Source organism: Eulemur rufifrons, chromosome 16 (assembly GCF_041146395.1).
Source record: "Eulemur rufifrons isolate Redbay chromosome 16, OSU_ERuf_1, whole genome shotgun sequence".
In the NCBI taxonomy this organism is placed as follows: Eukaryota; Metazoa; Chordata; class Mammalia; order Primates; family Lemuridae; genus Eulemur; species Eulemur rufifrons.
In genome coordinates, this window is record NC_090998.1 from 55,611,821 (window position 1) to 55,633,335 (window position 21,515).

Sequence of the window (21,515 nt, forward strand, 5' to 3'; positions counted from 1 at the left end):
CATGGCTTATAAAACCCTTTATGATCTGAACTGGTCTCTATTTTTATCTGTAAACTATATTTGAGTTTCAACAATGCACGCAACTCTTGCTATCTGTATAAAACATACCCTCGGCCAACAACAAACACCCTCTGCCTCCCCATGCCCTCTACTAGTTAAAATTGTCATTCTTCGGGTCTCAGCTTATGATGTCACTTTAGCTCAATCTGCCTGAGCCTCCTGAGTCTAGGTAAGATACCATTTGTTAGGGCCTGCTGTGGCAGCCTATTGGTACTTACATGTTGTAATTGTTTTCTTGTCCTAATCCCAGTTAGACTGTAACTGCTCTGAAAGCAATGAGTGAATTTTACTTACTTATACCTTGTAGCTTGCTCTCTGCTTGGGACATTGTAGGCATTAACTATATACTTATTGAAAAAAGTACTAAAAATGGCATCTCATTCAGGATTCTGTGCATAACTTCGTCATACTCTACCATTGATTTACTGGTTTATATGATACTGTTTAGTTTAGTCAAACAGTTTTCAATCAATGTGTGTGCTTTTTCCACTGTCACCTTTTAGTCCCAGCATCTAGTTGGTGCTCAGTACATGTGCTGAGTATATGAGTAAAGAAACTTCTAAATCAGATTAGGTGGAAATGGAGGGTGGTTGGAAGAGTATGAAAAAGCTATTGCTTATGCTCTTTTGAAGGAATTGTCAGAAGTCATTCTCAGAGAGAAAGGGTAAAAAGAGTACTCCAAGTAGATGGAACAGAATACATGCAGAGAAAGGCACAAGGCTTTCAGGAAATGGGTGAGTTCAGAGTGGCCCAAGGCCGGAAGGTTTTGTGTGTTGGGGAGTGTCAGGAGGTGTAGTGTCACTATAGAGGTACAAGGTGGAGTCAGAAGGATTTTAAGCTAAGGTGTCTTGTGATCAGATGTACATTTTATTAAGATCAGTCTTGACACACCTTACACAGATTATTGGAAGGTGACTAGATTTGGAGAAGAGAGACCAGAATGTTATTTTAGCAACCTAGGCTAGAAGTGAGGGATCTGTGTCAGAGCAGAGGGTTTGAAGGACTTAGGATATAGGGTCTGGATGATGAAAGGGGCATTTAGGATAATTGGATTGATGGGATGTCTTTGACATAGTTGAGAATACCAGAAGAGAAGCAGATTTAGATAGAACATACTGAGTTTAAGCTGCCTTTTTGAAGTGGAGATATCAAATAGGTGCTTGGATATTTGGGTGTGGAGCCCATTATAATATCTGGGCTCACACTGGCATTTCCTGGGGATACCTTCTCTAACCAAAAGCTTAAATTATCTTCTATATGCCAAATGGTTTGTAAAGAAATTGAATTTTTGTGACTTTTTTCTGGTTTTTATATCAGATTACAAAATCCACATATTTGCTAAAGTTCAAGAATGTATGTTATGTATAGTAGGTGTTGGGTTTCCATGTTTGGTAAATTTAGAATATTTGGGTTGAATAAACATTCATTACTTACCTTTGGCTTTTGGAAATAAAGATAACAATCATACATAAAAATCTAGTCCCACTTAAGTGTAAGAATAGTACCAAAAATTACTTACTGCTGTATTGTGCAACTTCCATATGTTTTCCAGCTTTTTGTGTTAGGAAGAAGCACAGTTTCTCTCTCTTTTTTTTTTTTACTTTTTTAGAGACAGGGTCTTGCCATGTGCCCAGGCTGGTCTTGAACTCCTGGCCTCAGGTGATCCTCCTGCTTCAGCCTCCCAAGTAGTGGGATTACAGGTGCAAGCCATGGCACCTGGCAGAAGCATGGTCTTGAGAGTTGGATTGTGTAAAAGTATACTCTATCTAGAAAGTTGAATTTATCTGTTTTTCTGCCTCATTTTTGCATTTTAATTCTAGCTTTTGGTAAACTAGAGGTAAAAAAATTGATTCTAAAATATTTGCTTTGGTCTCCAGAGCTTTTTACTAAGTTATATCTGACATAGTTCCCTTACTAAAGAAAAAAATCTGCAGTTTATTTCCATGTGTGCACATAAGTTTTGTTCGATTAGTTCCAATTTAATGGTGAGTATGCGTGTAGTGTTTTGTTTTTCCATTTTTGTGATATTTCTGTATGTTTTTCTTTGTGACATCTGTGTTTTTCCTACTGTGCTTGTGAACTTTTTATTGTCCCTCAAATCTTAGGCAGTGGAAGGAAGGGGTTTATTGATGCTCTGTCTTTGTTTCCTGTAGCACAGAGGACCTACTCATGTTCACAGCACTGGTAAGGAGAATACTTAAGATTGGAATGCAAACAGCACGTAGGATGTTAGAACAGTTTTGTCATTGTCTATATATGCTGAGCCTTAAGTTGATTGTCTTTTTTATTGTGTACTTTTTGGACAAATAAAACTTGTGAGAGCAGACCTCAGAGTCTCAACTCCAGAGTGGTAGAAGAACCTTGAACAAATCACTTAATTTCCTTGCAGTTTTCTTAATTACAAGATAGGAATGATAATACATGTCTGAGTTGTGAGGGTCAGATGTGATAATATAGAAATGTTTTTATAAAGTAATGCATAATAAAAATATCACATAGCATTTGAACGTTTCCTTTTATTTTGTTTAGAGATCATGAATAAAACCAGCCTGTTCTAAAAATGTTATCTGAAATGAAATTCCTGACATTATAATTATACCCTATCGCAAAATAATTTTGCATATTAAATGATCTTGGAGATAGGTTTTCAAATGTTGATAATTACTATTGATAAACATAAGCAGAATGTCCTGTGGCAGAATGATACTCCTCAGGAATCAATTCATGATAGTCTAATGAAGAAGTATCATCTTCATGCTATATTGTATATCATCAGTTTTAATTGGACTTCTATTTTTAAAATTTTTTAAATTTTGTTATTTAACTTATACAACATTTATGGGGTACAGTGTTATATTTTAATACATTTATACAAGATGTAATGATCAAATTGTAATTAACATATCTCATCACCTAAAATATTTATTATTTTTGTGTTGGGAACATTCAAAATTTGCTCTTGTAGCTATTTGAAAATATATAACAAATTGTTAAATATAGTTATCCTATAGTGCTATAGAACGCTAGAACTTCCCCTCCTCCTATCTAGCTGTACTTTTGTATCTGTTAACGAACCTTTGGTGATCTCCCCACCTCCAGTAATCACATTCTATTCTTTACATTTTTCTTTTTAAGTCAGTCTGGCTTTGTTGCCCGGGCTAGAGTGAGTGCGTGCAGTGGCGTCAGCCTAGCTCACAGCAACCTCCAACTCCTGGGCTCAAGCGATCCTACTACCTCAGCCTCCCGAGTAGCTAGGACTACAGGCAATCGCCTCCACATCTGGCTGATTTTTTCTATTTTTAGTAGAGATGGGGTCTCGCTCTTGCTCAGGCTCGTCTGGGACTCCTGACCTCAAGCAGTCCTTCCGCCTCGGCCTCCTAGAGTGCTAGGATTGCAAGTGTGAACCACCGTCCCCGGCCTATTCTCTACTTCTATGAGGTCAACTTTTTTAGTTTCCACATATGAGTGAGAACATGTAGAATTATCTTTCTATGCTTGGCTTATTTTTACTTAATGTATGTCCTCCAAGCTCATCCATGTTCCCATGAATGACAGACTTTTTTATGGCTTAATAGTATTCCATTAGGTATATATACCACATTTTCATTATCCATGTCTTCTATTGAGAGCTCAATCCATTCCATCTGTAGTTCTTTAGGTGTCTTGGTGATATCAACTAAGTCAGGCTGAAATGCTAATTTGAGTATGATGTCATGGTTCACAAAGTCAGTGAACCTTTCATTATATTCTCCAATTAATAGGTCTATAACAGCTGCATAGTCATCAAATGATTCATGTATATCATCCTGCTCATCAGTGACCTTTATGAACCAGGGAAAATGTTTATCAAAAATTTCCTTTTGAAGAAGTGTTTTCAAAAAAGCTTTTTTCAAAATGCCCAGATTTTTTGCCATATATCATATGTAGAGGTAGTTTTACTTTGCAAAGAAGTATTCAAGTTGTTTTGATTTGACACAATATCACACAGAAATGCTACATTCCTGTAGAAATCTTGTTTCAATAACTCACGTTGCTGATTCTGTTCTTCATAAAATTTATCTGCTCACAGAGATAAAATTTTGGCTAGCACTTGTCCCTGCCATAGCCAATGCACTTTAGAATGATAGGGCAAATCCATACTGAATACCTCATGGTTCAACTTTAGCATGTTACGAAACTGACAATGCTGTGTTGCATTTGCATGAATATAGTTAACAATACTTATAACTGCTTATAAGTAGTTATATTGCATATATACTTATATTGCAAAGTGTCACTTAAAATCATAGCTTTAGCACAGAGATTTTGTTGGTGGAATATACAATGAAAAGAAGTGAGAACTGGATCTGTTAATATTTTTTTAATCTGTGCAATAAACCCGTCATGTTTTCTTGTCATGGAAGGTGCACCTTCTGTACATACACTCACAGAATTTATCAAATTCAGTCCAACTTCACAACATTTATCTTGAAAGTTGTTGAAGACATCTATTCCCTGTGTTCACAAGAGTGCCCAAGGCGAGGAACTCTTCCTAGCAAAGAAAATCTTCTGTTAAGACCCTAATGAAGTATAAAATGTGCGCCGAGTCAGTAGTATCAGTTGATTCATCCAAAGTGAGTGGATAATATATATTTTCCTTTTGAAGTATTGCATGAAGTTGTTCTATTAAGTTGAAGGTTAGTTTCATGCTGCCAATCAGTTATGGTTCTTCTTGAAAGAGGCAGTTATTTGTACTTTGAAATGTAATAGGGGTCTAAGCATCCTACAGCTTTGCCAGTGGATTCTTTCACAACTTCTGCATCACTGAATGGCTTCCCTGTTTCCCTGAGTGTATAAGCTACTTTATAAGTTGCTTCAGTGGCATTATTTCCAGGTCTTATTGCTACTTGAAAGAATTGTCTTTGCTTTTGCTTTTCATCTTTTCATTTCTGCAGTACAACCTTTTGTGTCTCTCCTTCTAATTTAAAATATTTGTGGTATTTATGAGTGTTATAATGCTGATGGGCGTTGAATTTCTTTGTTTCTTTCTTTCTTTTTCTTTTTTTTTTTTTTTTGAGACAGTCTCTCTCTGTTGCCCAAGCTAGAGACTAGAGTCAAACTCCTGGGCTAAGGTGGCCCTTCTGCCTTAGCCTCCCAAGTAGCTGGGACTACAGGTGTGCCTGGCTAATTTTTTAATTTTTTTTATAGAGACAGGGTCTCACTCTTGCTCAGGCTGGTCTTGAGCTCCTGACCTCAAGTGATCCTCCCACCTTGGCCTCCCAAAGTGCTAGGATTATAGGCGTGAGTCACTGCACCCAGCCTGAATTTCTTTAATGTTGATATTGCAGTATTGCAAAGCAAGCAAATCGTCTTGTCTTTAGCAGAAACAAGATAAATACTGCAATTCCCAGTCCTCATTAAAAAGTCTGTTTTCTTCCTTCGGCATTCTCTTGGTCTGTGAGGACTGCAAGGAACACCAGTGGTGAGGTATATAAGTGTCCAAGGTATTGCTGGGGGTTACTGGGATTCTCTTGCTTACCTTTTCATCTTTGAGATAATTTCCTCCTGGTTCCCAGCTGACCCCTGCTAGGGAATGGGGTCATAGGGTCGCGGGTGTTTCCTTTTGTTCTCTACATAGCTGTCTCAAGAGTCTGTGCTCACTAGGGTTTTGGTTACTTCTGTGATGCACTGGTGCTCTTTCTCAGTTAGTTTTGTTAATATATGGTTGTTTATTCCTTGTCCTGGCTGTCTTTGTGAGGGGGATGAGTGATGGGCTTCTGGTCAGCCATTTTGCTGTTGTTACTCTCTGGACTTCTGTTTTTGTATTTTGAGCTATTTTAAATAGTTGATACTTGTAGAGTTGTGGTTTTTGTATTTTAATATAGGCATGTACTTAGAGATTGGGGTGATGAACAGACATATGCTGTAAATAAAAAATAAGTAAAATCACTCCCTTAAAAAATAGATTAAAGCACTTTAGTACTCGAATGATTCAAACTAAGATGATATAAAAGGGACTAAGCTTCTTGTGTGGAATGTTTAGGAGTTCAGATGAGAGAGTTATTATTGGTTTTTGTTTAAAGGGCAAATACTGCTGCATTGGTTTATAAATTTAAAGACATTTGAAAATTGGTTTTAAGTTCTGAAGCAGCATTATTTTCTGCATTTAAGCAATTTCGGAAACTATTTTCCTCTAGGGAAGCCACATGGAAATTTTCTGGTAGTTTCTTGAAGCAATAATAGTTGAGATTTAATGGATGAAGGTGTTAGGAAATCTGAAATCCACCCCTTCCTTTGATACGTATATGGTCTTGAGTAAAGTTACTGGATGCCTCAGTTTATTCCTCCATAAAATGGAGATGGAGATAATAAGATCTGTTCTGACTCATTCAGCGTGGCCAAGAGGATTTAACACATTAACTGCCATGTGAGTTGTATTTAACTCACGCTAGTTTTGAGCCCAGGGCCCCGTGAAGCATATGTAGCTCACATGTCTGTTTGATTTTTGATTAATGTTACAAACACATGGAAGAAACAGTAAAGGTAATGTGGAAGCTTTATGGTGTAGTGGCTAAGAGTACAGTGTTCTATTGGCAGACTCCCTGGGTTTCAATCTCAATACCATACCTTACTGTTTGTATCATTGAACTTGGGCAAGTTACTGTATTTAACCTCTTTCAGTTTTCTTATTGCCACAAATGGGCTTCTCATACCAACCATTTTATATGATCTATGGCTTAAGGTTATTGTAAAGGTTAAGTTACAACATACGGAGTTCATAGTGTGTAAGTGTGCCATAAATATTAGCTAAAAACAGGATGATACATGCCCATTTATGTTTATGATTGAGGGAATGGTAGATTCTAGTGGTGTTTGTCTTGCATTGTTGGCCCATGCTATTTTGAATAGTAATGTGATCATATTAATAAAAGGTCTGCATAAATAGAAAATATACTCTATTCCAAACTCACCTATCAAAAGCACTTAGGTCTAGAAGTGACTATTTTATTTTCCTCTTATTTTTATAATTAAAAACTTTTTTTAATGGTTTGAAATTGGTCTCAGGAATGGAATCTTAATTTATAACATCATACCTATAGAAAATAAAACTCAGCTTTAAGTGTTTAAAATTACTTAAGAATTAAGTTTCCGCTATATTCCCATAGTACTTTGTTCAAGGATTACTAGTAATCATCTTCATGTAGTTTTAGTTTTTTATGTGCTTTTAAATATAGAAGCACTTAGTATTTGTGAAATTGAACTAGCTTACACTAATCATTCCTAGAAGTCCTCATCATCACTCTTTTCTTTTTTAAAAAAACTTTTATTCTCATCACTGCTCTTTAAAATTCCCTTATTATTCCCTGAATTTTATAACTGTTAGAAAAATACATGAAAATGATCTTACAGTTAAAATGTACTATGATGGGAATGGTTAGAAAGCATTGATTCCTCCTTGTCTTTCATGTATTCTTATTCTTAGATGTTTTCAGGTTCATTTTCAGTTTTAACCTAATATTTTCCTTAATGTTCATGAAAAATATAAATTTTTAAAAGTTAAATTTTTTCTTTTTCTTTTCTGTCTTTTTTTTTTTTTTTGAGATGGAGTCTTACAATGTTAATGTTGTCCATGCTGGAGTGCAGTGGCTGTTCACAGGTGCTATCATAGTGCACTACAGCCTTGAACTCTTGGGCTTAAGCCCATCCTCTTGAGAGCTGGGACTAGTAGCTGTGTGCCACCAGCAAAAAATATAAATTTTAAGTAGAATTTATATATTGAGACACATAGCAATTAGTAATTAGTCTGACATTATTGTTTATAGAGAAGATCAAAATTGTGATTATCTCTAACCTGAAAAACAAGCATTCATGCATAACTTTCTTCCGGTTTATGTTTGTTTGAGTGCTCCTGAGTCTGGTATTTTTAAAATAACACATTTATATATGAAATAATCAGAAATTTGGCCAGGCGTTATAAGAAAGCACTTCTTAATATTTTTTACAAATTTGAAATAGTACTCAATAAAAATAGTGTGACTAATTTTATTTTTGCTGTTTCAGGTTATATATGAACAGGAAGGGGTATATATTCACTCATCTTGTGGAAAGACCAATGACCAGGATGGCTTGATTTCAGGAATATTACGTGTTTTAGAAAAGGTAAGTTTCTAGTAAGTGATTTTTTATAATCATAGTTTATGGTAGTGATTCATCTTTGGGGAATTATCAGAAAGTTTGAATTTCATATGTAAGATACAATTATGTAAATTGAATAGTGGTTGTAAATTTAACATGGAAATGATGTTAGAAATAAAACACGTGTTCCTCGACTTATGATGGGATTGCATCCTGATAAACTATTGTAGATTGAAAATATCGAAAGTCGAAAATGCATTTAACACATCTAACCTTCATAACATAGCTTAGCCTAGCCTACCTTAAACGTACTCAAAGCACTTAGCCTATAGATGGGTAAAATCATCTAACACGAAGTCTGTTTTATAATAACATGTTGACTGTTTCATGTAATTCATTGAATACTTCATTGAATACTTGTTTATGTGGGTTCTCAAAGTATGGTTTCTACTGAATGTATATTGCTTTCGCACTGTCCTATTACAAAAAATTGTAAGTTGAACCATTATGAATTGGGGATCATCTGTCCTTTAGATAAACCAGTAAAGTGACATGGAATATTTTAAACTTATGTAAGAGTTGTAGTAATAAAATTTTTCATAATGAAAACTAGGCAGAATTTAAAAATCCATACATTTGTTGTCAAATAGTGGTTTATGTATGATACTGGCATATTTAAAATGCTAGTATTTAAGGGGCTAAAATTTTATTTTGGGCTTGGAATAAAAATAAGTAGTTAGAGAAAGTAAATATTTCTCTATATTGAATATAGCTCATGTTTTCTCTCTAGGATGCTGAAGTAATTGTGGACTGGAGACCATTGGATGATGCACTGGATTCTTCTAGTATTTTCTATGCTGGAAAGGTATTTAAGAAAAAAAATGTGTGACTAGGGGAGTGCCATTTTTTAAAATAACAATTTTATTGGAATATATTTACATACCATAACGTTCATCCCTTAAGGTGTATAATTCAGTGGTTTTTAGTGTATTTACAGAGTTGTTAAACCATCACTGGTATCTAATTTTAGAAGATTTTCATCACTCCCCCAAAGAAATAAATTCTACCTGTTAACGATGGTCTCTCATTTCCACCTACTCCCAGTCACTGGAAGCCACTAATCTACTTTCTGTCTCTAAGGATTTGCCTATTCTGGACATTTCATGTAAAGGGAATCATGTAATATGTGGTCTTTTGTGACGGGCTTCTTTTGCTTTGCATAATGTTTTCCAGTTTATCTGTGTTATAGCACTTATTTTTTATTTTTATTTTTTTTGCTGAACAATATTGCATTTATGGATATACCACAATTTTGTCATCAATTGATGGACATTTCGGTTGTTTTTACTCTGAGTCTAATATAATGCTGCTGTGAACATTCATGTGCAAGTGTTTGTGCAGACATGTTTTTATTTCTTTTGAGTATGTATACCTAGGAGTGGAAATGTTGGATCCTTTAACTCTGTGGTTAACAATTGGGGAGCTGCCAGACTTTTCCAAAACAGCTGCACCATTTTACACCCCCACCAGCAATATATGAGGATTCCAGTTTCTCCACATCTTCATCAGCATTTGTTATTGTCTTTTTAATTTTATTAATAGTAAACCCTAGTGGATATGAAGTTGTATTAGTTTCTGAGGGCTGCTGTAAGAAAACAGCACGAACTGGATGGCTTACAATACTAATTTATTGTCTCACTGTTCTGGAGGCTAGAAGTCAGAAATAGGTGTCAGCAGGATTGGTTTCTTCTAAGTGCAATGAGAGAGAGAATCTGTTCCTTGCCTCTCTACTAGCTTCAGGTGTTACTTGGTTTGTAGATGGCAACTTCTTAGTGTTTTCACATCATCTTCCCTCTGTGCATATCTGTCTCTGTGTTAAGATTTCCCATTTTTATTTTTTTTAATTTTTATTTTTTGAGACAGGATCTCGCTGTGTTGCCCAGCAGTGGCATCATCATAGCTCACTGTGACCTCAAACTCCTGAGCTCAAGTGATCCTCCTGCTTCAGCCTCCAAAGTAACTGGGACTACAGGTGCATGCCACCACACCTGGCTAATTGTTTTTTTAAATTTTTTCGTAGAGATGTGGTCTTGCTAGTTGCTTAGGCTCATCTCAAATTCCTAGCCTCAACCTATCCTCATGTCTCAGCCTCCCAAAGTGCTAGAATTACGGGAGTAAACTACTACACCTGGCTGATTTCCGCTTTTCATAAGGACACTAGTCATACTGAAGTAGGGCCCATTGTAATAACCTCATTTTAACTTGATTACCTCTGTTAAAACCTTATTTCTAAGTAAGGTCACATTCTGAGATACTGCAGGTTAGGACTTTAACTTATGTTTTTTGGGGGTGGGGGGACAGCACAATTCAATCCGTAACTGAAGTATGTCATTTGGTTTTGATTTATAATAATATTTTCCTAATGACTAATGATGTTAAACATCTTTTCATGAACTTATTGTTCATGTGTATACAGTTGTCCCTCAGTATCTGTGTGGGATTGGTTCCAGGACCCCCCTTGGATACCAAAATTTGTGGGTGCTCAGGGCCCTTTCCAATATGGCGTAGTATCTGCATATAAGATACGCACATCCTCCTGTATACTTTGAATCATCTCTAGAGTACTTAAATACCTAGCACAGTGCCTACATTTCACTTTCAATTCAGTGTAGTACCTGGTGTGTGGCAAATTTTTGCTTTTTAGAACTTTGTGGAATTTTTTTCTTCTAAATATTTTAGATCCACAGTTGGTTGAACCCATGGATACAGAACCCACAAATACGGAGGGCTGACTGTATCTTTGGAGAAATGCCTGTTCTAAATCCTTTGTCTGTTGGTTATTTGTCTTTTTATTGTTGAGTTGTGAGAATTCTTTATTCTGGATACAAGTCTCTTATCAAATGTGTAATTTGCAAACATTTTTTCCCACTTTGTGGGCTGTCTTTTCACTTTCTTAATGGTGTCTTTTGAAGCACAAATGGTTTTAATTTTGATGAAGTCCAGTTTGTTTTTTACCTTTCAGTGCCTGTGCTTTTGGTGTCATTTCTAGGAAACCATTGCCTAACCCAAGATTATGAAAATTTACTGCTGTTTCTTCTAAGGGTTTTATAGTTTTAGCGCTTATGTTTAGATTTGTGATCCATTTTTGAGTTAATTTTTGTATATGGTGTGAGATAGGGAATACCATTTTATAATGGGAACATATTTTTATTAAATGGTTGTACTTCAATTTTTTTATGCTTTTGTTCTTTTCATATGTCTCTGTTCAATATTTTCTCTTTGTTTTTAATGAAAGATTTTTCATTAAAAGGCCAGGAGTTCAAGACCAGCCTGAGCAAGAATGAGACCCCGTCTCCACTAAAAATATAAAAAAAATTAGCCAGGCAACTAAAAATAGTAAAAAAACAAGTTAGCTAGGTGTGGTGGCACGTGTCTGTAGTCCCAGCTACTGAGGAGGCCGAGGCAGGAGGATTGCTTGAGCCCAGGAGTTTGAGGTTGCTGTGAGCTAGGCTGATGCTATAGCACTCTAGTCTGGGCAACAGAGCAAGACCCTGTCTCAAAAAAAAAAAAAAAAAAAAAAACAAAAACAAACAAAAAAACCTTGTAGCTGTTTCTTTTGTTAGTTACAGGTCTATGTCTAAATAACATTATTCTAATGCTACTATTTTTTTCCAAAGTAAGTATTGTAATGACTTCTTACCATGGAAGGTGTTGGGAATTTAGCTCTATTTTATTATCTTTAAATCACCTTAAAACTCTTACTCTGTTGTCTATATTTCTTCTCAAAATATTTAAACGAATAGATAATCTTGTGTTCCATTGTCTTAGAAATATTTCTCCCAGAGCCTTCTCACAAGCTTATTCTGGAATGATTGCTCTCTTGGTTTGCTGTGCAGCAATTCTCCTGGGTGGGGTTTTCCCCCCTTTCCCATATTTTAATCCCTGTTTCCTATATACTGTGCCAACCTCTGGTTTGGTTTATTCCTTTGCTTCCTAGAACAAGAAAATCTTTTTCTTTTAGTTTTGTAGGCCTAAGCCTGACTGGCAAAGAATTATATAATAGTTTAAAAGTAAATTTTCCCAGAGATTTTGTTTTGAAGTTTTGCCCTAGGTTTGTTTAGTTTCCTTTATTGATGTTAAGTCTAATATGTTCTAATTCCCAATCTTTTTTATGTTTGTTACCTCTCTAGAAGCTTTTGTGACTGCCTCTTTGTTTCTAGTGTTCTGTATGTTTTGGTAATGTGCCTTTGTGGTCTTTTTTTTTTTTATCCATTGTGCTGGGTACTTGATGGGCTCTTTTTAATATTGAATAATGTCTTTTAGTTCTGGGAAATATTATTGAATTATTTTAATGATGATTTCTTCCTCTCCATTTTCTGTTTTCTTTCTTTCTGGAACTCTTTAGAATTTCTAGAAATTTTTTATTCTTTTCTTTCCTATTTTCTAGTTTTGTTTTTTTTGGTACTAATTTCTAGGAAATTTTTTCAACTTTTTCTTCCAATCTTCTATTGCCTTTTTCATTTTTGCTCTGTTTAAAATTTCTAAGACATCTTTCTTATTCTGAGTTCTCCCTTCCCCTTTTAAAAAGAGATAACATTCTGTTCTTTGTGTTGTAATATCTTTTCTTACGTCTGAGGAGTTTAAGGGTACCCTTTTAGATGTTTTCATCTCTCTATGTAGTCTGTTTGCTCTAAGTGGCCTGCTTTTTCCTCTTTTGTTTCATTTGGACACTGTCTTTAGTATAGATGCTTGTCTTTGATGTTTGGTGATTTTTGTAGTGTAGTGCTTATATTTAACAAATTTATCAGCAGTTGCACAAAAGTGATTATACTGTCTATAGGTATGAATAGGCCTAGAAATAATGAGACTCTACTTAGGGTATGTGGCTATGCTGTTCCCTGGGGAATCCCTAATGTCAAAATGCGAGTGTTTTGGGACTAGTCGGATTTGAGAAGAATTTGCAGATTCCATCCTGGAAAGGGTAAGCTTGGATACCAGTGTTCTTGGCAGCTGAGTGAAGGAAAAGAGCTGGAATCTTGTTAACTTCATTATATAGATGGACTTTCATTTAATTTTCCTGTTTTCAATATATTATTCCTTTGCTCAGTGTGCTCAGAAGATATTTTGTTTTACCTTCTCTAATTAATAAAATTCCAGCCTTCTAGACTTTTGTTAGTTGGCCTGTTTTCAGCTTGACCTTTATCACAATTTCCCTACTTAACTGACATGACCTACCAGTTCTGGGCCTGTTTGTGTGGTAGAGTAGGGAAGATGGAGGTTGGAGGGAGGTGGGGAAGGTGGAGTGGTTCTGTAGATGCTTTTTAGCTTTCCTTACTGCTGATGGTAGGGATGGTGGTGAGGGTTGCTTTTTGAAAAATTGGGCAAATGAAGAGGGCTGCCCCGAGAAATGACATTTAAGGAAGGACCTGGAAGAAAAAAAACTCCACTTTATAATTTCATTCCTTCACTTTTCACCCTTATTTTTCAGTCTGTTTCCATTTCTTATTTCTTAATTTTTCCTGTGCTTTTAAAATATTAAGTACCTTCCTGTTCCTACTAATTTTCCTTTCTTTTTAAAAAACATTACAGTAGAAGTACATGAATACATTCTTTTGCAAAAATTCAAATAATGTGAAGTTGTAGTCCTACTTGACCAGAACCTTTTCCCTTCACCTGTCCTTGTTTTAGAGTATGTATCTTTCCAGACCTTTATCTGTGTGTTTTATATGTGCAGGAAGGCTTAGTTTTCCTCTGTGTGTTTCTGATTGCATATGATGCCTTTAATTGTTGTACTGCACATATTGTTTTGTAACTTTTTTGTTGTATTTGTTATATAAAAATTTTAACATATATCAGTCTTTAAATTACTGCCTAGTATTTCATAGCTACCCATTAGTTTATTTACTTATTCTTCCATTGATACATATTAGGATATTTCCAGTTTTTAGCTATTTTACAAACAATGCTGCAATGAAAATTTTTATATGTATCTTTTTGTGTACATGTGTGAGTTTTTCTCTAGGGTAGATGATGAAAGCAAAAGTTGCTGTAAACACGTGTGTATTTTGAATTTTAGTAAATGTGGCTAAATTGCCCTCCTGGAGTCAGTAGTAATGAGCACTGTCATCAGCATTGTGAGATAGTTTATATCCTCATACTGTCTTCCAGATTTGGTATTATCTTTGTTTAATTGAATGGGGCAAAAACAATAGAAATCTTAACTTGCTTTTTTTCGTTACTGAAGTTGGCCATCTTTCTGGTTTTCACTTTATATTTCTTCTTTGACTTGCCTACTCATACCATTTGCGTATTTTTCTGTTTTTATGTTTGTCTATTTCTAAATAAATTGGTAGGAGTTGTTTGGTAGTTTGGATGTCTTTCTTTTGTCTGTTATGTATTTTAGAAACATTTTCTCCAAGTCTTGCTTATCTTTAACTTACGTATGGTGTCTTTATTGTATAGAAATTAAACTTCTTGATTTAGCAAAATTATTAATACTGTATTGTAGGCTTTTGCCTTTATTCTCTTTTAAAATTGAAAGTTTTGTAAAACTATACAATAGATGTATTGCTTCTAAGTTTTTTTTTTTTTTTTTTTTTTAAATAGAGACAGGGTCTCACTCTGTTGTCCAGGCTGGAGTGCAGTGGCATGATCATAGCTCACTGCAGCCTCAAACTCCTGGGCTCAAACAATCTTCCTGCCTCAGCCTCCCAAAGTACTGGGATTACAGGCGTGAGCCACCATGCCCAGTGGCTTTTAGCTAATTTTGGTAGTCGGTAAGAAAATACTCAACCAATAGTGGTTTAAGTAAATAGCCACCATTGGCTGTTTTCCTCAAATAACTACAAGTCTGAAGGTTGGGAAGCTTTTGGCAATGGTTCTCTTGCTTTTTCTCTGTGATCATAAGATGGCTGCCATATTTTTAGGCATCATGGCTACATTAAAAGCAGGAAAAAAGGTGAAAAGAGATGTGACTTTTATCATGAAAGCAAAAGCATTTCCAGAAGCTCTGAGTTGACTTCTTATATTTCATTGGCAACCCTAACTGCAAGGGAATCTGGGCAAGCTTTTCTTGCTTTTCTTGGTAAAAATGATCAAGGGAGAAAAGGATAGGAAATAGTGTTCGGTTTTCCCACCAGTGATGTCTTCCACAACCTACATACCTAATTTAAATAGAAGCTGAGAAGATGTTATGTATTGAAATTAAATTCTAGTGTTAGACTTTAAATATTTCATATGTTATAATTATTTTAGGACTCCAGTTCAGTTGTAGAATGGACCCAGGCCCCAAAAGAAAGAGCTCTTCGAGGATCGGAACATCTGAACAGTTACGAAGCAGAGTGGGACATGGTTAATACAGTTTCATTTAAAAAGAAACCACATACCAGTGGAGGTATGAATTAAATCTTTTGAAATCTTAAATTGATTTGCTATGATATAATATACTAATAAACAAAAGTGCAAAGAAAATTCTTTAATGCTCCACAGTTGGAAGAAGGATATTTGGTACATTGATTAATACGTGTAACTCTCATATTTTAGTTATATTCCTTTTTCATCTCTCTTTTTGTCGTTGCTTCAAAAAAGCATTTAAAAATACTTGTCCTATATTGTATTTATTAATGGCATAAAATAGAAATACTTTAAAAATTGTTTTAAGCTGGTCATCTGTAGTTCCAGTTTACTCAGAAGGCTGAGGCTGGAGCATCCCTTGAGTCCAGGAGTTTGAGTTCAGCCTGGACAACATAGTGACTCCACCTCTTAAAAAAATTGTTTGGCTGTCTTTCATGCACATTTTTCTTAATCTAGTAGAATTTAAGAAATCACATTATTTCATCCTAAAGTACTGGGGGAGATGGAGTATACTACTAAACTGTGCCACTCTAGTTTCAGTGTTTACTGGGATCTTCATGGCTCATTGCAGTCTCCTCTTTATATACGTTCAGTGACTGTTCCCCTTTCTGTATATACAGTCATGTACTGCATAATGACGTTTCAGTCAATGATGGACTGCATATACGACAGTGGTCCTATAAGATCGTAATGGAGCTGAAAAATTCCTATCGCCTCGTGACTTTGTAGTTGTTGTAGCATCATAGTATAGTGCAGTTACCATTTCTATGTTTGGATACACAAATATTTAGCATTGTGTTACAGTTGCCTGAGATACTCAGCACAGTAAAGCGCTATACGAATTTGTAGCCAACAAGCAATAGACTATACCCTATAGCCTAGGTGTGTAGTAGGCTATACCATCTAGGTTTGTCTAAGTACACTGTTATTTTCTCATAGCAACGCATTTACCAGAATGTATCCCTTAAGCCAAGATAACAACCTGACATTATTGTATATGCTAGTTCATGTAAGAGTTATAGCTCATATCCCATAGAACACATATACTACCCTGTATATGATCTAGCTATCCCATCTATGATGTGGCTAGCCTATTTGTAATCTATTTTTAAATTATTGAATACTTGTATAGAGATAAAATGTCTTTTTTTTCTTTGATTCCTTTGTCCTATAATGAAAGGATATTTTCTCTCTCAATGATTTTGCCCTGAATTTAGGAATTACCCGTGTACAAAAAGGCAAAACTTACAGGAGCATGTATTGCTACATTTATGTATAGCATTGTTAATAAGTAAAATTAATTTTCATGTGTGGCCTGGGGAATCATTCCCATATATAATAGTTATACTTCGTATTTTATCATTTTTTGGAAAGAGTGACAATTGAGAAGTAAATAATAATTCACAAGCTTTTGGAAACAATCAGCTCACGAATCGGTGTCTTTGTATTTTTTGTATTTTTTTTTTTTTTTAAGGCATTCCCTTTCTACTGAAAGGGAAGGTTCTTACCAGAACCAGAATGCAAAATATCAAGGAAAGATGAAACCACAGGATTTTAGTATATGTGGTATGTGAGGTGATTTGACTTCTCCAGACAAGATCTTCAGGACTGGTTTATGTGAATTGATATTTTTTGTTGTTTGTTGCTTAATGTTAAATTCTTAAAGATGACAGGCTACAGGAATGAGCAAAGGAATGAGTTTTCAGAATTTCATAAAAGATGAAGCATTACATGGATGAGAAAAGCATAATCTGACAATAAAGATCTCTTTAGATGAGTGGTTCTAAGCCTTGGCTGCCCACTGGGTAGGTTAGGTTTTTAAACAAAATACCAAAAATCACACTTTGGAGATGGAGCCCAGGCATTTATGTTTTCCAGAAGGTCTTCAGGTGATTTGAATGTATGGTCATAGTAGAAAACTTGAACTCTCAAGCTTAGAAATTCAAAGGCTTCAAATTTATGCCATTATGAAACATTCTTTCATATTTTAAAATTTTTTTTCAAAGAAAAACTGTCATTTATTTTTCTCTTCTTTTAGCCTTCACATTTTTTACTTTGTCCTTTTTTCTTTTTTGTGAGGCACAAAGGAAGCTTGGGACAAACCTTTAAAAAATTGACTATCAAAGACTTACTTAACTTTATATTTCTTTAAAGCATTTAACTTTATATTTCATTAAGACCTTCTGTTGCTGAATCCTTTATTTTTATATACCAGTTTCAATGTTTTAGAAATATTTCTTCCAAAAACAACAGACTGCCATCATATTCTGGAAACCTATCCAAATAGAATATGATGTCCTTGATGTTAATTCTATTCAAGACGTATGGAGACTTACTAATTATACTTATTATATTCAATGTTCTCATGTCAGTGTGTTGGAGATACTTTTTACATCTTTTTGGTGATGTAGTTATAAGTTCATTAGAACTAATTAATTTTCTTTACCCTTAAGTAGAAAGAAGAAAAATTTGAATTAACTCTTGACTGACTTCTGTTAATTTTCCTTTGTAACTAATTCTTTCTGGCTAGTAGTTGGCAACAAAACAATTTGCAGATTATTTTTATGTTGACTTAGTGCTAGGTTAATTCATTTATTCACATATTTGAATACCTACTACTATATGCTAACTACTTTTCTAGCACTGAAGAGATATAGCTGTGAACAAAATAAATTGCCTGTTCTAATTAAGCATATAGTCTAGTGGAGGGACTTGCAGAATTGACTTGTAATATTTTTCTCATCTTTGTCAGAGGCTTTAAGTGAGGAAATATGAAGCATTTTCTTTTGCATGTTAATATTTCTCTTCCATTAATAAGGGAAAAACAATGTAAAATCTTTATTCTTGAATGTACACAAATTCCTAACCCATAATAGCCTACATGTAGTATTTAATATTCTCTATTCTCCATTATTTTCATGCATTAATTTAGATTAGGAACTCTGTGCATTTGAAAAATTTAATTTTAAAAATTGTCTATATCTAGTTTTTCATTGCTGTTTTTCTTTGAAAATATATTTGATCTTTGCAGATAAGCTAATAGTATATATCCTTTCTGTGTAGTCCAAGTACATTGACATTTAAATGATTCATGGATGACTTGGAATTCTAGACTTGTTCTCACTTTGATATCAATTTATAGTGGTGTTATAAGCTCTATAATATAAATACCGGTGAAACATTATGCAGAGTAGTCAAGTATACACGGTACTTAATTTAGTACCTGCCTTACATATGAATTCACCATCTAAACTGGTGTGGAAGTTAGGCAGGTCATTGTATATAGATAAGTTACTTTAGCTTTTCTGGACTTCTTCAGATGATACTTGTTAAAGTGTCCATGAAACATTGATGGTGCCTGCATTCCTTGCAGAGAGAGGTTTCTCTAAGCTATAGATTTCTGTGTTGCAGTTTAGGAAATCTTGTTGGAGATTATGGAGCTGTATGTTCCTAACTATGTAGAAAGGTGATATACATGTAGTTCAACACTGATAAATCTATCATTTGATTAAGTCTTGTAAGCAACTCTCTTCTATGTAGTTTATCTTTGTGGAATTGATAGTATGGGATGGAATTAATAAAGGGCTTGAGTAACAGGATAGTATAACACTTCTTAAGAAATGTCATTAGAGGCCGGGTGCGGTGGCTCACGCCTGTAATCCTAGCACTCTAGGAGGCCGAGGCGGGTAGATCACTTGAGGTCAGGAGTTCGAGACCAGCTTGAGCAAGAGCGAGACCCCGTCTCTACTAAAAATAGAAAGAAATTATATGGACAACTAAAATATATATAGAAAAAAAAATTAGCCGGGCATGGTGGCGCATGCCTGTAGTCCCAGCTACTCGGGAGGCTGAGGCAGTAGGATCGCTTAAGCCCAGGAGTTTGAGGTTGCTGTGAGCTAGGCTGACGCCACGGCACTCACTCTAGCCCGGGCAACAAAGCAAGACTCTGTCTCAAAAAAAAAAAAGAAATATCATTAGAGAAAAAGGTTTTTTTTTTAAAAAATTCAGAGACATGAAGTGCTTATATCTGAGTTAAATTGTTAAAGTGGCATTTTAGATTAGCAGCGAATTATAAGTATTAGTGTCATTAGTGAGAAGAAAGATAACATTTTTCTTTTAATTTTTAAAAAATAGTTAATCTTTAAGTTTTTTGATAGCAATTATGATAATGTTGACAAACCTAGGATTTTAGCTTCTATAAACAGGCCACAAACTTAGAAAATGCTGTATTTTATATAATTATGTTTTGAATTGAGGTCCTAATTTAATGGAATGTTAATTTAGCAAGAAGATTGAATGTATACGTTGTCTTTGAAATATTCGCAACTTAGTTATCTTTTCGTCCTCAATTCCCCACTGTTCTTTGGTCTTTTGCAAATAAAATGTCTGCATATTCACGTGGTGTTATTTTTTATGTTAGTATGTTTACCTTCATTATCAATGTAATCGCCTAAAAACAATTACAAAAGTGAAGAAGTAGTTTTTTAAAAAATGACTCTCCAAGAGAATTATGCTATTCTTACTTGAAAGGAGTATCAAAGATTAACATTTATGAAGCATTTGCTATATACTTGGCTTATGCTAGTTACTTGGCAAGTATTTTCTCTTAATTCTTAGAATAACGTTGGGAGGTAAGTATAATTATCTCCATTTTACAGATGAAGTAAATGAAGCTCAGAGAGTCAATTATTTGTCCCAGATCATTCATTTGACAAGATGGTAGTGCTACAATGTGAACCTACCCTGCCTGCTTCTTCCAAAGCCATGGTCACTTTTTGGGCAAAGCATATATTTTACACATAGGGATAACATTTTTAAAATTTATATGCAATAGGATAATTATTTTAAAAATCATTCTTTTTAAGAAAATGGATGTTACCATTTCTAATATAGGTGGAAGCCCTAGTAATATGAGTGCTGTAATGATTCCCTGGGTTCAACAAATTTCTGTTAGGCAGTCATGAAGAGTCAGTACCTTTTAAAAAGGTGAACAAAAATATTTTGCCCCACTTTCTTGTTTTTAAGATGCTCCAAGTCATAGAAATGGGAAAAGCAAATGGTCATTCCTGTTCAGTTTGACAGACCTGAAATCAATCAAGCAAAATAAAGAGGGTATGGGCTGGTCGTATTTGGTATTCTGTCTAAAGGATGACGTCGTTCTCCCTGCTCTGCACTTTCACCAAGGAGATAGCAAACTACTGATTGACTCTCTTGAAAAATATGTGGTATTGTGTGAGTAAGTATCAAATTATTTTCTACTTAATTGAAATTGGATTGTTGTATTAATCCCAAGACAAACTATTTTTACTTGTCATTGGGCATCAGTGACCCATGTGCATATGAGGGCATGAGCAGCTTTGTTTTTTCTGGGATATTGACTACTTTGGATCAGTGACTGAATAAAATTTTGCCATTTTAGTAATTTGAATCTGAGACTTAACATCTTATAACTGTTATAAATAAAAGAGTAGTCCAGTATTTTTTATACATTTAAATGAATGATGCATTAATATTAATTTATGGATTATATATTTACCTAATTTACCCTTTATTATGTATTTTCTGTTAAAAGTACAGTTTTATTTGTAATGTTGCAACTTTAAGTCAGGCAAGTCTAAGTTGTTTATAAAATTATTTCTGAGTTAGAAGACAGCGCCTTCTCACTTTCCAAAAATCTTGTTGTAAATTTATTTACCTATGCACATCTGTACATATTCATTCTTAGTCTTAGCAAATATTTTTTGAGTATCTGTTACATCTCAAGCACTGTACTAATTACTTGATATTCAGCAGTGAACAAAACAGGCGTGTTCCCAGATCTCTGAGAACTTATGATCTTGTGAAGGATGTTGACAGGTGAATAGCAATTAAAATTTAAGAAATAAGATGGAAGGGCCGGGGCGCGGTGGCTCATGCATGTAATCTTAGCACTCTGGGAGGCCGAGGCAGGTGGATTGTTTGCGCTTAGAAGTTCAAGACGAGCCTGG

General features: G+C 34.8%; 1 protein-coding gene across 8 annotated transcripts in view; it reads left to right on the forward strand.

The window, feature by feature from the left end:
- TBC1D15 (TBC1 domain family member 15) overlaps positions 1 to 21,515 on the forward strand; it is a 61,764-nt gene that overhangs the window by 5,778 nt on the left and 34,471 nt on the right. For 6 of the 8 annotated variants that reach the window (XM_069491292.1, XM_069491293.1, XM_069491295.1 and 3 more), the window contains exons 2-5: positions 8,101 to 8,199; positions 8,966 to 9,040; positions 15,430 to 15,568; positions 20,554 to 20,764. In XM_069491292.1, coding sequence (XP_069347393.1) covers positions 8,101 to 8,199; positions 8,966 to 9,040; positions 15,430 to 15,568; positions 20,554 to 20,764 — 524 coding nt within the window. The remainder of the gene's footprint in view (positions 1 to 8,100; positions 8,200 to 8,965; positions 9,041 to 15,429; positions 15,569 to 20,553; positions 20,765 to 21,515) is intronic. The other 2 variants (XM_069491297.1, XM_069491299.1) reach the window with 2 other exon arrangements.